At 43.3% G+C, this 15,803-nt stretch overlaps 1 protein-coding gene across 1 annotated transcript; it reads left to right on the top strand.

Moving 5' to 3' along the window:
* The first annotated feature begins 430 nt into the window (after positions 1-430).
* Positions 431-5,026, top strand: dnaaf10 (dynein axonemal assembly factor 10). The gene is made up of 8 exons (XM_031878951.1): positions 431-698; positions 1,903-2,003; positions 2,124-2,254; positions 2,341-2,442; positions 2,554-2,669; positions 2,995-3,129; positions 4,166-4,263; positions 4,344-5,026. Exons 1-8 carry the CDS (start codon positions 513-515, stop codon positions 4,549-4,551), a joined length of 1,077 nt encoding a protein of 358 aa, XP_031734811.1. The 5' UTR covers positions 431-512; the 3' UTR covers positions 4,552-5,026.
* Positions 5,027-15,803: the final 10,777 nt, after the last annotated feature.

The following is a 15,803-nucleotide window of genomic DNA, read 5'->3' as shown; positions in this document are numbered from 1 at the left end:
TTGAGTTTGGGGTATTTAAATATCCAGATACATTATATTTGTCTCTCAATACGTGGAACATTTACTAAATGTAAACTTCTTGTCAGGCATCTCTTTGGGCACCTTCACGTTCAGCTCAGCTGGAGGACGACGATCCCATTTGTTTTGGCAGCGAGCGGAAGTGGACGGGATGTTCAAGAAACTTTCACTAGAAAATGACCCAAACTGCCACTTCGTAGACGCCTGTAGAGAAAAAGTAATTAAGAATCGTGTCGTAATTAATAAATATGTCTCAGTTGGTTACTATAACTAATTTTGGGGTAATAAAATATCGAGACATATTATATTTGTGTTTTAATTTGTAGAATTTCTCAAGAGGTTTCTACATTTGGTCAGGCATATCTTTGGGCAGCCTTGCGTTCAGCTCAGCTGGAGCAGGACCGGTCCCATTTGTTGTGGCAGCGAGCTGAAGTGGACGGGATCTTCTAGAAACTTTGACAAGAACAACTTTACATATTATTATTAGTATCAAGATGTCGTCGCCACTAGCGAAGCCTCAGATCATCGCGCACATCCAGAAGGGTCTGAACTACACGGTGTTCGACAGTAAATGGATCCCGTGCAGCTCGAGGTTCGTGTGTTTGGGGAACTTTCCGAGAGGAACCGGAGTGATGCAGATATACGAGGTTCAGCACGGAGAGGCTCAGCTCATCAAGGAGGTAGAGCTGATCACTGCACTTTGGTTTATTATCTTATTCTCCTCAGAAGTACATCATGTAAACGGCTTAATCTCTGCGTTAGCTAACGGTTAATGTCTCCATAGCAACATGCAAGAAATGCTAGTGACCTCTGACGTCACTAGTCAAAAGTTAATATACAAATATAAATGTATAAATAAACACGCATACAATAGCATAGTGGATAGTGCAAACAAGAGACGTAGTACAATATTTTTGTATTATAAATAAGTAAAAAATCCACAATAACTGAAATATAATATACAGACAGTATAGTTGGCGGCTGGTGGAACATGTTCTAGGTAGGGCTGTGCCACATCCAATCAATTTCAGCAAACATCCAAGTATGATTTAATGCAAACAAATTAAGGTATCAAACACGTATTACTACTTTGCAGTTAAATATTTAACCTTTATTCCAACATGAAAAAAAGTTCATTTCCAATTTCCGGTGGACAGTATCGCGCGGATCGTTTCCGGTTTAAACTTCTATGGAGCTAAATCAAGGTCTAAAGTTTTGTTCATTTGAAAAAAAAATTTGAACCTGAAAGTTCAAGTTGTGGTCTTGAACATTGAAAAATACAGCAATGTATTCAAAATAAAAATAAGTGAACGAAAAGTTTTTTGGGTTGAATATAATTTTGATTCAATTCTGGAATTTTTTGGAATACATTTTTTTTTTTTTCATTTTTCACTTTCATATATATTTTGATATTTGAGTTCTTATATTTTTCAGATTTTATATTTTCAGATTCAAATCTTTTTTTTTTTCAGTTTCAAATCTTTTTTTCAGTTCAGACTTTTGACCCTGATCTAACGTGGGGGGCGTGGTATCAACTGAGAGGGGCGTGTCATCATGAGTGACAGCATAACAAAGAACTTCCTCAACCACGTTGCCTTCAGGTAACGTGGGTACCGCGAGAATTATGATTTCTCCACAATCTGTCCTAAAAACATTCACAAAACCAATAAAAGCACCGCAATATACTATATATATATATATATATATATATATAAGTTAATTAATTAAATAAACTGTCAGACATTTGTCATTTTGCTCACGTTTCTCTAGACGTAACTAGACTTTAATCTCATCGAGACTCTTCCTTCCTTCCTGCTACTCCACTGCTTGTTGTATCGTCACATTCGTGGATCTAAACTAAGCTTTGCTTCTCTCGTGTTTCAGGTAGAGAAGCCTAAACCCATAAAGTGTGGCACATTTGGGGCCTCCTCTCTGCAGCAAAGACACATAGCTACTGGGGATTTTGACGGAAATCTCAATATATGGTATTTTATCCAATAAAATGAAGGTTTTTAATCACAAACCACCTCATGTGCTGAATAAAGAAGATAATATGACTGAATTGAAGGAGATGATCCTGTTTAAGATGCTTCTGTTGTCCACAGGAACCTGGAGATGCCCGACGTCTCAGTGTACTCAGTGAAGGCCCACAAAGAGATCGTGAACAGTATCGATGCTGTGGGCGGTCTGGGGATCGGCGATGGCGCCCCTGAGATAGTCACCGGGAGCAGAGACGGTACCTGCAAAATGTTCTAACGTAGTTTACAAAGCAGTCACATGAAGACGTTAGCTGGAGTGTGAACTTCCCCGTGGATGTTACAGGGACAGTTAAAGTGTGGGATTCCAGACAGAAGGACTCGCCCGTAGCCAACATGGAGCCCATGGAAGGAGAAACCAAGAGGGACTGCTGGACTGTTGCATTCGGTGAGTGAAACATCCACGACTTTTAGACGACCGCGGCGGTTTTTAGGTCCAGTTTTCCAAGCACACACATGGATAATAAGTGTTCCTTCACCTCTGACCCTCTCGCTACAGGCCACGCCTTCAACGACCAGGACCGCTGTGTGTGTGCCGGCTACGACAACGGGGACATCAAACTCTTTGACCTGCGGAACATGTCGCTCCGGTGGGAGACCAACATCAAAAACGGGGTGAGGAGAACGCTCAAGACTTCCCTCTTGATCTCTTTAAGTCGTGTAGACAGAGTGGCACCACGGGAACAACATTACAACCATCTGTGAAGGGAAATAAGAACAACGCGAGCGGTTCAGCTCTGAAACACAAAGAGCAGTCCTCGCATTTAGAGCTGATGTTTTTATTAGGGGGATGTGTTTCTTTTGCACTCCAACCTGCAACAACAGAGCTGTGAGATGTCTTCCCAGTTACACTGCACATAAAACCACAGAAGAAGTCTGGAGAGCGTAAGGGGAGTAGTTCTGTGGAGGAGCTGAACTGTTGTTCTTTCTTCCCGACCAGGTGTGCTGCGTGGAGTTTGACAGGAAAGACATCAACATGAACAAGCTGGTCGCCACCTCGCTGGAGGGAAAGTTCCACGTCTTTGACACGAGGACCCAGCACCCCACCAAGGGCTTCGCCTCCGTGTCAGAAAAGGTAATTGACCCGAGCGGAGAGAGTCAGACGGATGTTTGGCTCCAATGTGTGAGGTTATTATAGCTGCTATTATTTTTAAACAGTTGTGTGGTACGTTTTCACAGCTGCATGTGTTTTGGGGCCGTGTCGGTCTAATATTCTCTGTGGCTTTGTGACACTCGCCAAAAATGACACCGAGGAGAGAGAAGTTTGGCTTTTTGTGGGAAAACGGTAGAAAAACACACTTAAAGCAGCATTAGAGCCCGGCCCAGGTGTTAGCCACGTCCCAGAGATCAGAGGCCTCGGCTTTCTAAATGTTTGTCCAGTTCTTCTGAGCGATCAACAGTTGGCATGTCAGCATCTCCAACGATGAATCATGAGGTTCCTAGAAGAAGATATCAGTGAAGCTCCACAGAGCTCTGGATGATACGTGTTATAATAAACGTGATGCAGCTTTGCTAGAAAACAAAAGAGCAAGTTGAGCGATGGGGAAGGTGATGACATAATACTCAATTAAAACTACTAATGACCTTTGTTTATCAAGCAGATATTTAAATCAAAATACAATCATTTACTTCCTTATAATTTCATTGTTTTTATGCTTAAAACACGACAGATGACAATAACAAGGTAAAAGGGTAACATTTAGAAATGTTGACAGTTTACTATTTTTATTTCATTTTATTTAATTTGATTATTTTTCGGGCCGGTGGTGAAAAACGTTAGTCTGGAAGCACTTCAATGCACTAAATGGTTTAAGTGTTCACAGATAATATTATGTCATGCAATAAAAGCAGGAAAATGTAGATTTTTCTAAAAAGAAAAACCAAATAGTTGTTCCGTCTTATTTTCTTTTGCTCCTTAATTAAGCACACGTATGTTTTAGCCGATTACTCGATTAATCAACAGCTGCAGCCCTAAAACCAAAGTCTAAACTGTTATAAAGGACAAAGACTTTGACATTTAAAGTGGTTTAGAGTTTCCTCCTCAGGGTCACAGTCTCTGGAGGTGCCGGGAATTAATTTAGGAAGTAACGAATTCATCTTCTTTGTTTTAGGCCCATAAGTCGACCATCTGGCAGGTGAAGCATCTTCCCCAAAACAGAGAAATCTTCATGACTGCAGGGGGAGCAGGGAACTTACATCTGTGGAAATAGTGAGTGATTCACCTTTAACTACGACGATGTTCTGTTCTGTTCAGGTTTCCTGCTTTACTATAAAACATTTCCTTTCCAGTGAGTATCCGGCTCAGAGAAGCAGGATGGACTCTGAGGACACGGAGGAGGGCGTCGCCGGCTCCGTCACCCTCCTGCAGAACGCCACTCTGTCCACGCAGCCCATCGCCAGCCTGGACTGGAGCCCCGACAAGCAGGGCCTGTGCGTGTGCTCGGGCTTCGACCAGACGGTCCGCGTGCTCATCGTCACCAAACTCAACGTGGCGTGAAGACGCAGACCGAGACAGAGACGGTCCAGATCGCCACGAGACACAAACAGGAAGTGAATCACTTCTGTGAGGCTCACTCGTCTTTTATTAGAAGACAACGACGTCCTCCTGCAGGTCCTGGTGGCGGTCCATCCAGAAAACCATTTTACTAAATGAACTTGAGATCCTCTGTTGTTCCGTTGTCTCTTAAATGAGTTAACCTGTAGTGCAGAGAAATATTCCTGTAACACGATTCCCCATATTATTAAAAAGCCTTTATTGGGAAGAAGAAATGAGTTTTGGAAGAAGACTTTGGGATCAAGATTTAATTTCTGTATCTCTCTTTTGTTGCATTGTTGGCCGATGTTCTTCTTCTTCTGTTTTGTTGAAGTTGTCACTTTTAAAATGTTTTTTATTGAGAAATTAAATGTGCCTTTTGGAGAAAACACTTGTTATGAATGTCTCCTTTAATGTCAAGAGGATTACTGTATGAACACACAATAGAGTCTTACCAGCTACTCCAGTCTTTTGGGTAAACAGTAAGCAAACCATCATCATCATCATCATCATCATCATCATCATCATCATCATCATCATCATCATCATCATCATATCCAGCGTCTGAACTGGAAGAAGTCCTGAAGGTCCTGGTCTTCCTCCGGTCTGTCGTGGATCCCGGCGTAGACGCTCCTCAGCAGCTCCGTCATGGACTTTCCATCCAAGATGTCGATGTATTTGTCGATGCAACCTACGAACACGGATTCAATGTGTACAGGACGACTGCTGCGGTCTCCCTGACACACATGCTTGAACGTGTCAGCGGTTTTGAGTCTTGTCGTATTCATAAACACAAAGAGTACTTACTGAGGCCCATGACTTTGCCGTGTGCTACGAGGTTGGGGTCCAGCTGCTCGTGGTCGTACAGCTCCAGTGTCGTCAGCAGGCGGACGATCTCTCCCGAGACGAAGGCGTCGTCGAAGCTCTGCTCCTCCGCCGGCCTCAGAGGGAACCTGCAGTACACGTCTACTGCAGCCTGAGAGTCTGAAGGCTCCAGCAGCCGAACCAGCTCGATGTAGGCGTCATGGACCTGCTTAATGCACATGAGGCATTATTTTGGTGAATTTAGGAGAAATCTACAAACAGACAAAGTAGTAAAATAAATGTTTCATTTCCTCTAGTCTGAAACGACCAAATAACAAAATCTGAAAAATGGACCATTCCTCTGGACTTAATCACCAATTCACACAGTTAGGTGGGCGTTAAACTGGGGAGGAAATGTAGCGGAGGACCGCTGACCGTGGGGCCATGGAGATGAGCTCCCGGTAGAGCTGCTCTGCTCGGTCGTGGGCGTCTGCAGAGCGGGAGAGGGCTCGGGCCAGACCCAGCCGAGAGACGTGAGAGACGCGGTTCACCCGGTCAGCCACAGCCGGCTCTGTATTCACACAGGAAGTAGAACCGACTTAAAGATGTCTGCCTGTGTATACGTGAACAGTCATCTCTTAGATTGAGAATTTAGTATGGTGACTCATATCTCATTTGTTGGCTTTGGGGTAGAAAGGATTTCACTCTCAATGCTTTTGTCTCTCCTCACCCGCCGCTGTCTCAACCTTTTCGGGGCAACAGTCCTGTTTAGACCTGTTGGAGGGGAGCTGGGGTTTTGTGCAGTTGTTGGACGGTTTGGCTGATCTCTCTGGCCTGGCTGCTGCTGCTCCAGCTCTCCCCCTACAGGACACAACACATACGACATAAACCTAGGAATGGATGACAGAATTAAATCTATGTTTAGATAAACAACAGACGACTGAATAAACAGTCAGGACTTCTTTTTGACACGCTTAATCGTAGCCAAACTCAAAACCTTCCAAGACCTGTAAATGTTTCCTTCATTCAAATAATTCACTGCAGCTTCTACGAGGAAACCTGTAAACTTGTTCCAGTGAAGCGACCACATGAAGCTCGACATAAACATGCAGCAGGAAAGAGCAGAGGAAAAGTAAGCATCACACGGGAAATCACCCAGTGCGAACAAACAACCACACAACACGTCGGCCAAGCGCGTGACTCACCTGGCTGGATGCTGGGCAGCTCTCCCCCCTCTGATGATGGACGCTGGGGGGAAAGAGCTGAAGCTTTGGTTCCAGCTGCTGCCCCCCGCCCCGGACCGGGTCCTCCTCTGCCCCGCTTAGCTCCTCTCTTGGCCACGCTGGTCTCAGAGGGCCCCTTCACTCCTGCTGGTTGGCCGATGGACTGCTTGGCAGCTCTCTGGTTTTGAGCCTCCGGTCGGTCCTGCCACCACTTCTGTTCTGAGCAAACAGAAAAAGGGGGTTTAATGTGGACGAGGCTATCATAACTATTTTCATAGACAGAGACAGGAAGCACACTATGCAGACTCACTGCTCAGCTGTTCAGGTGGCTCTCCGCTCTGAGTCTTGTGTTCCAGAAGGGCCCAAGAGACACAGGGCATGGCTGTCCCGCGGCGTGGTCACCACCGCTAGCTGGCAAGTCTGTAAAAGAGGCATACACACACAGGAACATTGCATTTAACACATCTGCTATTTATCTAATCCAACACTTCCACAACACAGACCCAGCCGCCGGCGTGTATGTGTGTGTGTGTGGCCTTGACAGCGCTTAAATTGTGTTTCCATCTGGACGGAGATTTTATTAAAACGGAGAACGAAGGACGAAAAACGTTGTTTATAAGAATACGTGTGTTCGTGTGGACTAGAGCTAAACTACACTGTTAAAATACAAATAAACGTGTGTTTCCCTGCCCATGTGAACCCTCTTTCTCCTGTAGGTCCAGCAGCTCCTGACAGGGGGCGATGGAGGTGAGGCGTATGAGCGCTGCGAGGGCCTGGCATCTCTTCGCCACCAGGGGCCGAGCCTGGCGCTCGCCCTGCTGGATCAGCCTCTGCAGCAGGGCGAACTGAGCATCCAGGAGCACCCACTCCAGCTGCCCCCTCGTCGAGCCACGACACACACACCGACTCACACTCTGGGCAGCCAGCGCTGCTACGCTGAAGCATTCCAGCACAGAGACAAGCAGACATTTAACTGGGTCATACTGATGGGAGTGTTGAGACCTTTCCTTGAATATGAGCTGAGATCCAAAACAAACACTGGGTCAACGGGTGATGTATGTCACTGTTTTGCTTGAACAAATGTTGTGTCTTGTACGCATACATGTGATAGACCTGCTCCACTGTCATGGCCCTCCCAGACAGTGTGTTTCTCTGCTGCAGCCGGCCCACAGTGAGGAGGCCTCGCAGGAACTGCAGGCTGAGGCCGGACAGAGGGTCTGATGGATGCTGCTCCACCCAGCTGTAGAGAAAACCATGAAGAAGATTGGCAGCACGAAAAAAAACAGCCGTGAACGACTATAGCTCCTTGATTATGAATCCCAAAATGGAAGTAGCTATTTTTTCAGCTGCTAAAGAATCAGATCTATAAATCTTAACCCAAAAAATGTGGACTTTCTGGCTCCAGTAACTGACAAAAATGGTGGTTTATGGGAAACCCAAATCTAGAGGTCTAGGGTTTTTATGTACAGTATGTGTGACACTGTAGATGTTACTGTGTTTCACACACACACACACACACACACACCTCTTGCTGCAGCGCTGGCTGACAAAGTGCTCCAGTCCCTGTTGTAAGAACAGAGAGGCCTCCTTCTCCGTGTCCTCGGAGGCTTTCTGGTCCTGCTGCAGCAGAGCCAGTCCTGTGAAGAACCTGAGACAGTGAAGGCCACACAGGAGAGATGCTGACGAGGCTCCGACTCTGTAGTTTTACATATTAATGAGGACCACATTGTGACGGAGGTGGCCGTGCTCCGGCTTGTTCCCCAGTGTTTATCAGCCGTGTCTTTCCTCCCAGTTGTCACCAGATCATTGTCTCATCTACCGTTGTAGTTACTGGTTCAGGCCGAGGTAGTTTTTGTGTTTTCTAAGAATTATTCTCGTGTTGTTTTGAAAGCCAGTCGTCACCAGTCTGTCTTCCACCACCACCTTCTCTCCACCCCGTCTCCCTTCCACCACAATAAGTCCTCTCCAACTCCATCTACCTCTGAGTCAGTGTCCAGCCAACCACATCACAACACAGCTCTGAGAACTCACAATGTCCCAACTGCTGCATGATCACATGATGTCACGTAGCAGTTATAGTGAAGTTAACATTTGAGGAGCAGGTCGAGAGTTTGGTCAAAGCTCTTAAATTACATAACAAGCTCCATAAAATTCCATATTTTATAACTTATAAGTATCCGTAACCTGTGACAGTTTCTAGTGTTTCCTTTGCTGCACCAACTCTCTAAAAATCCACTCAATTTTCAAAATGATAAGATGTGACTCATTAGTTTTGGTTGTGACTCTGAAGTAAGAGAATTACTGTCTTTATAAAATGTTGTAAAGACTATAAAGTCTTTGAAGAGACTTTGTAAATGGTGACAGTAATATCCTGGGATCCCTCTTTGACATTAACTGGTACTCCTAATTAGAGCTAGTGAAGTAAACTTAGATGAACTTGTGACACAGTTACCCTGCCAGACTTCTTGGAGAGCCAGAGGTAGAGAGTCTGGACGTAGTCCGCTTTGCTGGACTGTCCCTGCTCTCTGAGCTGCTGGTACTCTTTGCCCAAGGCCTGCAGCTGGTGCTCCACCGTGGGCGTGCCGAGGAAACCGTGGAGCTCGCACACGGCCAGGACGTCGTCCTGACGCGCCGTGGATTTGGCATCGCTGAGCTCGTCTCTGTCTGTGTCGGCCTGGAGATGAACCAGTGAGAAGGTGAGAGGCTGAGAGTCAGCTGCACAATTCACTGTTCTTAAATATAAGGAACGCTTTCATTGATAATATGATATAAGAAGCTATTAGTTCATGTTTTGCTGCAGCTCGTCATCTGTTCAGAACCTCACACTTTGTCGCTTGTCTTTCCCCAGAACTACCTTCCTCTGGAGGCCGTACAGCTCTGTGGTGTAGTGCTGCTCCTCCAGAACGAGACCCAGCAGGAAGTGGAGCCTGGCCTCTCTGGATCGGAGTCCGATGGCCGATGCATAGTGGACGGCAGCCTGCTCCAGGCTATCGAGGGGAGACTGGCCATCCTCATACTGCAACACATCCCGTGTAGGAAGGTGAGCAAAGTAAACTTCATGGTGAGCACACACGGGTCAACAAGTCCAGAGAACATTTGCATTATTACAGAGCTGTGAAACAACATGATCGAGACTGTTTTATCTGTTTGATAGTTTACCACGGCCGTCATGGATTTCATTTAACCGACATATAAACTAAGAGCCCGTTGAGACATTAGATGAGTTCACTAACTGGAGGCAGAGAAGCTGTTGTGTAACAGCTACACTTCTCTGTGATTTGCTCTCCGCTGGTTTGAGAATGAGGCTGTCGTGCAGTTGTGGATCCAATTTTTGAATGTTGTGGAACGCTGATCAATGAAGAGCTGCAAACAAGCTGCACAGAGAGCAACAAACTCATTATTGAGGGTTTAGTATCATTTCACATAATAAACCTTCAGAAGTCCTATTAGTGCACTTTTAATTCTATGAAGATTTTAGAAAAACAAGCTGCCACAAAAAGCCCAGATTCATTTAAGATGCAAAAGATTTAATTAGAAAAGAGCAAACTGAAGTAAACTACATGATGGTTTATTGAATGTGTATTTATGTGTATGTATATGTAACTTTATTTGGAGGAGGGCATTAATTGGTCTTCAATGTGAAAGGTGACGTATGAATAACACGTGACTGATTGATTGACAGACGCTGTGGATGAAAAGGTTTCAGACTGTGGTGACGCTCATGAAAAAGTTCAAACTTTGTTTGAATTCGTTCAAGCACAAACACGTCACAGTACACCGCAGGAAGAAAAGGATCCCATTTATCCGACTTCTCTCTTTCGCTTACGAATGATTTCACTTTGCATGAAATATTCAGAGAGTGCAGCTTCACTCTGCAAGAGCGCCTGCTCTGATGTCACAGCTTCTATATCCCAGAGAATCTTAAAAGACACGTCCAACAAACCCATTCAGTAACAGAAAAACATTTAGAAGATATATTTAGAGATAAGCACCTAATGTTAATACATCTATAGTCTCCTAATATTACAAATGAAGTATGTTCCCTGGCCTTGATATCATCGATGTGATACAACACGATCTCTCTGAGCTGTTTCCATCGCTCCCTCCTCTCACATCACCTCTCTCTGGTGTTACTTCTCTGTTCTGGGATCAGTCTCCAGTGTCATCAAGCAGCTAGCGAGGCACGAGTGAGCCGAGAAACTGGAGTGCGTGGAACGTCTTGATGGAGGCGGAGGAAGCTCATTTTCATGTATCTTTCAAATGTCTGAAGCTGAGCCGCTGCTGTGATCCTTCTGTGCACATTTAAATACTCACCATACTGTTTAGTTATTTAACTACAACACAAAATAAACTGTGTTAAAGACGGTGGTCACTGAGACAGACTGGCAATACATCTACAGAGAATTTATATTCATACTGATAGATATACATATTTTTCTGGACCCATGAAAATTGAAAAACAAAGCAATATGTCTGTTATAGGACAGTGCATGTTAGTGGTGAGAAGGTTAGTGGAGTCGGGGGGGGGGGGCTATATTTCACGAGTATTAGGAAGTTGTGTGTGTCGTAGTGAGCCTGTGGTGCTCAAAAGTAGTATTTTTTAACAAGATCATCAAGATGTTTTGTCTAAAAACAAGTCCCTACATCTCACTGACGTTGTTCAGTGATTGTGTCTCATATCGACTGCTGTGATATATTTTGACTAGTACTTACATAATTAACTTGTTTTGCAGAACATACCTGGTTTGGGCAGACGTTGCCGGTAGACTTTCAGGTGATCCTGAGCCGACGCACACAGTTCATCCACATCGTCTCCTCCTGCTGTCATTTGCAGATGTTTCTCCCAGTTACGCAGCTGCAGCGGAGAAAACAATCATCCACCCACCAAGTAAAGAAACACAGCTTCTCATATTATATGGTGGTGTTAAACTTAAGTTATATCAGGAGGGCGACTTTCAAGAGGAGAAATGTTTTCTGAAGAAAAAGTTGATTTCAATTTGGACAGAATTTAAAGTTTACCCACTTTGAATTATCACAAGATCGTGTTTTATTTTCTTTACTATGTACTAGTCTATCTTAGTTAACTAGTTATTAGTATCTTTACTAGTCAATAAGGTACTCAATGGAGGATGTGAGTATTTAACAGCTGTGATTTTGATCTCTGCAAGATGCAATAATGTGAAATATGTAGGGTTAAACAAACAACAATTAGTTAAAATAAAGCAATTACTCCTTAAAACAATCATCTTTATGTTGAATGGTCTTTATGAATGGTGAGGCTATCTAAGGTGGTGGTTTAAATGTCGACTTGTCTACTGATAATAGAATAGATTGATTACCTCCAGTGTGTGTTTGGTCTCTATCTCCAAACAACTGGACGACGCAAAGTGCTTCTTATACCAATCCGTCTCTGTGACTTCCTGAAAATGAGCACAAGAGAGATTCTTTCACTGTGGAAGTTAAACCAGCACTTAGTCCCTGTGAAGGCTGAGCGCTGACTCGTGAATAAAGGATGAGCGGAGTCGAGGTCGATGGCGGTGATCCTGGTAAATGTGGAGCGCTGTTTCATGTTTCATTCTGACCTTTGCTTCCAGGTCTCCTGTGGGCTTGTGAGGACAGTCCAGAGAGTGTGACCCCAACTCCGACAGCTTCACCACGCTCTCACATCCTGTTTCCAAAAACACGCACATCAAAGACACAATATATCGCACAGTAGAAGTGGACAGTAGTGTTGTCAGAATAGTTCACTTAAATGACACATTTGTGACCAGTTTAATCAAGTTATTCTGTTGTTTGTCTTGCAGAAAGAATTGAGCTTTCAGGCTAATTAACAACCAGCTGTCCAGCTCAAAGGGGGCCTGATATAAAACGCAGCCTTCAGCCTGCAGCAGCCAGATACACAAGGTGTTAGTTAAGTAACGATATCCCCCTGATGGCCGTAACGCAATAGTTGTCTACAGTAACATCATGTGACGTGATAGTACACAGAGTGTAATCAGGACCGTTGAGAGGTAAGACAAGAGTGTACCTGGCACATTAAAGATGTAGTTATCTGAGCATCTCTTGAAAGAAGAGCTGCTCCAGAGGCAGAAATAATTCAACTGACTGAGAACAATCTCAACAGTGGAGTCAAAGAATCAGGTGCAAGTGAAAGAACGTAGATAGGAAAGGAAGGTAGAGGTGTGAGAGGGGCCGTGGGATGGTAATAACGTCTTTTTTACTCTTTTAATCAATGTGACGTTCCCAAACTTCACCTCTGTAAGTAAAGAAACACTCGACCGGAGCAGCCGACATCCTGTCGAGGTCCAGCTCCACAACCTTCCAGCCGTCTCCAGAGGACAATCGCTCAGTGACTTTTGATCTCCGTGCCAGCGTCTCGATATAAGGCCTCCAGAAGATGCTCTTAGGGTCACTGCGAATCAACAGGAGAGCCAGTTACACCTGGAGAGCCTTTGTGCAACCAATGTAGGAGGCAGAATGTGTACAGTCTATATAGTCTAGTATATACGTATTTAATGTTAAATATAAAATATGAATTAAGAATGTAAGCGCTGTTTCTGCTGCTAATATGTTCTCATAGTCACGGTGCTCCTCTTCCTGTACCTGTGTTTGATAGACACGGGTCTATAAAAAGCCGTCAGAGAGACCGGACATTCATAGTCCAGCTGCTGCTTCCCATCAGTGAAGGTCACGGGCACGGGGATTATCTCTCGAGTCACCAACACCGTGTACACCTGACAGAGTCAGAGGGACGACAGGTTTAAACCTCACATGACCCAAACACACTGAGTGGTACACTGTCATTTAGACACTGACAGTGTGTGTGGAGCTTAAAAATGTTGGATTGCTTACAGGTTACCAGGTAGGTTATAGGTGCGGATGATGTGTTTATGTTTTGTAATGGAAACACAAGTGAAGTGTGCTGGAACACACATAAAGGCGTCCTCTGCTCGTGTCTCACCCTACCTGTGATTTACTGCCATCTGCTGAGCAGACGGAGACCTCCACCACGGTGTCTCCAGAGTTCAGAGGGACCGTCTGAGAGCCGTCCTCCTGGTTCACAGAGACTCTGATGTTTCTGTCTGGAACCGTGGGAAGAAGGCTCACAGCGTTACAGTGAAAGGGAACAGAAGCTGCAGAGAAGGAGAGTTTACAGTGAGACCGACAAAAACAAAAACAATGCAACATATGATATGGAAATCATGAATAAATACAGAAGCATAACAGAGATAATATGAAAGTGCAGGAAGAGGCAGAAAACCGACTGAGCTTGTTTGAAACCTCTATTTAAATGATGTTAAAAATGAACAATATTATAAAGAACACACAATTTATATACATAAGATATGACTATGTAATATTGATGACAACGTATTTTAACAACATTTAGGATATATAACAACAATAGCAATACAACAACAGGAAAGAGAAAATGTGATTGTGTGTGTGTGTGTGTGTGGGTGTGTGTGTGTTTGGGGTATTTTGGTTTAGACACCTGCATTAACTCCTAAACAATAGTTATGCTATATGTCACTATGAGTGAAACAACTATAAATATGTTGTAAAAAATGAAACATGGAATACATGAACACAACACATGGGGAAAGCTTTTACAAAACAGCAATTAAATGGTCTTTTAAGCCAATATAATGTAACAAACAAATACATATATTACCATATTTTCATATTCATATTTGTGCAAGTAAATGAAGATACATTTATATATTCACACACACATATAACTGTACATTTTTAACTTTTTTTACTCTGTTTTGTGTAATAAAAAATAAATAAATGTGTATTTATTTATGTTAATTCAAATACTAAATATGTCCCAATAACTTAAATACAGCTGCTTCACAGTGACACACACTGTGTCGTGGTGTAAGTCTGTACTCATTACTGTATTCATAGATTTTGGGGTGAAATGCCGGCTGAAGTGGAAGATCTTCCTCCAAAACCAGATCGCTGAGTTCTGCAATGTTTGCAGACAGCCGGGTGATTTCCACACAGTAGTTCTTCACGGTGCCATCCTCCGCCACCACCTCTACTTCCACTCTGTTCAACCCGTCATTCACATTAATGGTGCTGGAACCGTCACCAAAGAGCTGAAACGTGTATAAAAAACACAACAGGGTCACATTTCATGTTAAATCTTACTAGATATACTGTTTGTCATATCTTACAGGTGCTTTATCATTTAAATTAGTCATGACTTTGTCAATCTATTTGTTCCTAATGCCTTCATTGTTTTTTGTTTCTGTTTTAATTAAGGCTTTTTAAAAATGCCACTGTATTATTGTGATGTTTGTTTCTTACTATAGTATATTCTATACCGTGTCCTTGTGCGTTAAATAGACCTTAATTGTCATTAAGTCCTGACGATGCATTCACACGTATCAAACACTAACAATAGTAAAGAGAGTCATTATCTTCACCGACTCTGGTAAAGGCAAAGCTAAAGTTATTAATTAAAACGATATTCAGTTAGAAAGGTAAGAAGTTAGACTTTAGTTTAACACCATTAAATCAACATTACTGTATAACTAGTAATATATATATATGATAATGTATACATATATATATATATATATATATATATGATAATGTATACATATATATATATATATATAGTACTCACAATATTGCATGAAGCCCCACAGTCACTAGTAACCAGGTCTAGAGTCGCTGTGGTGACGTTGCTCTCCACGTCACTGTGTAGTCTGTAACTTGTGGAGTGAACTCCGGATGGAGCTTCTTCCCACCGGAGACGGAGAGCTTCTCCAAATCACAGTTGTCCATGTCTGAAGCCTCTGTCACGGCTGGTTCACTTAATAATACTAATAATAATAATAATAAAAACAGAGTTTACAAAGTGCTTTGACAGACAAAAGCAAGAAAATAATAACAGAAAGCTCAGCGAGACAGTCGATACAAATAAACATGTATATAATATATATATATATATACATGTATATAGTAAAATAAAACTTACTACTAACTTACTGCTAACCTACAACAGCACGGTTCCAAGTCCTAAACGTACTTAAACAGTTTACGGCAGCAGCAACACTCAGCTTCATGTACTGACGCCCCAGGTTACCATAGTAACGAGAACAGTTACTGTGGCTAACGTTGATGCTAGCTGCTAGCATACATGTTTTTAAGCGCGTTATTTCTGAGGAAAAA

This window comes from Anarrhichthys ocellatus, unplaced genomic scaffold (genome assembly GCF_004355925.1).
Source record: "Anarrhichthys ocellatus isolate YVR2014 unplaced genomic scaffold, GSC_Weel_1.0 scaffold212, whole genome shotgun sequence".
Taxonomy (NCBI): Eukaryota; Metazoa; Chordata; class Actinopteri; order Perciformes; family Anarhichadidae; genus Anarrhichthys; species Anarrhichthys ocellatus.
The sequence above is the reverse complement of the archived record's forward strand: the minus strand, read 5'-3'. Positions and strand labels throughout refer to the sequence as shown.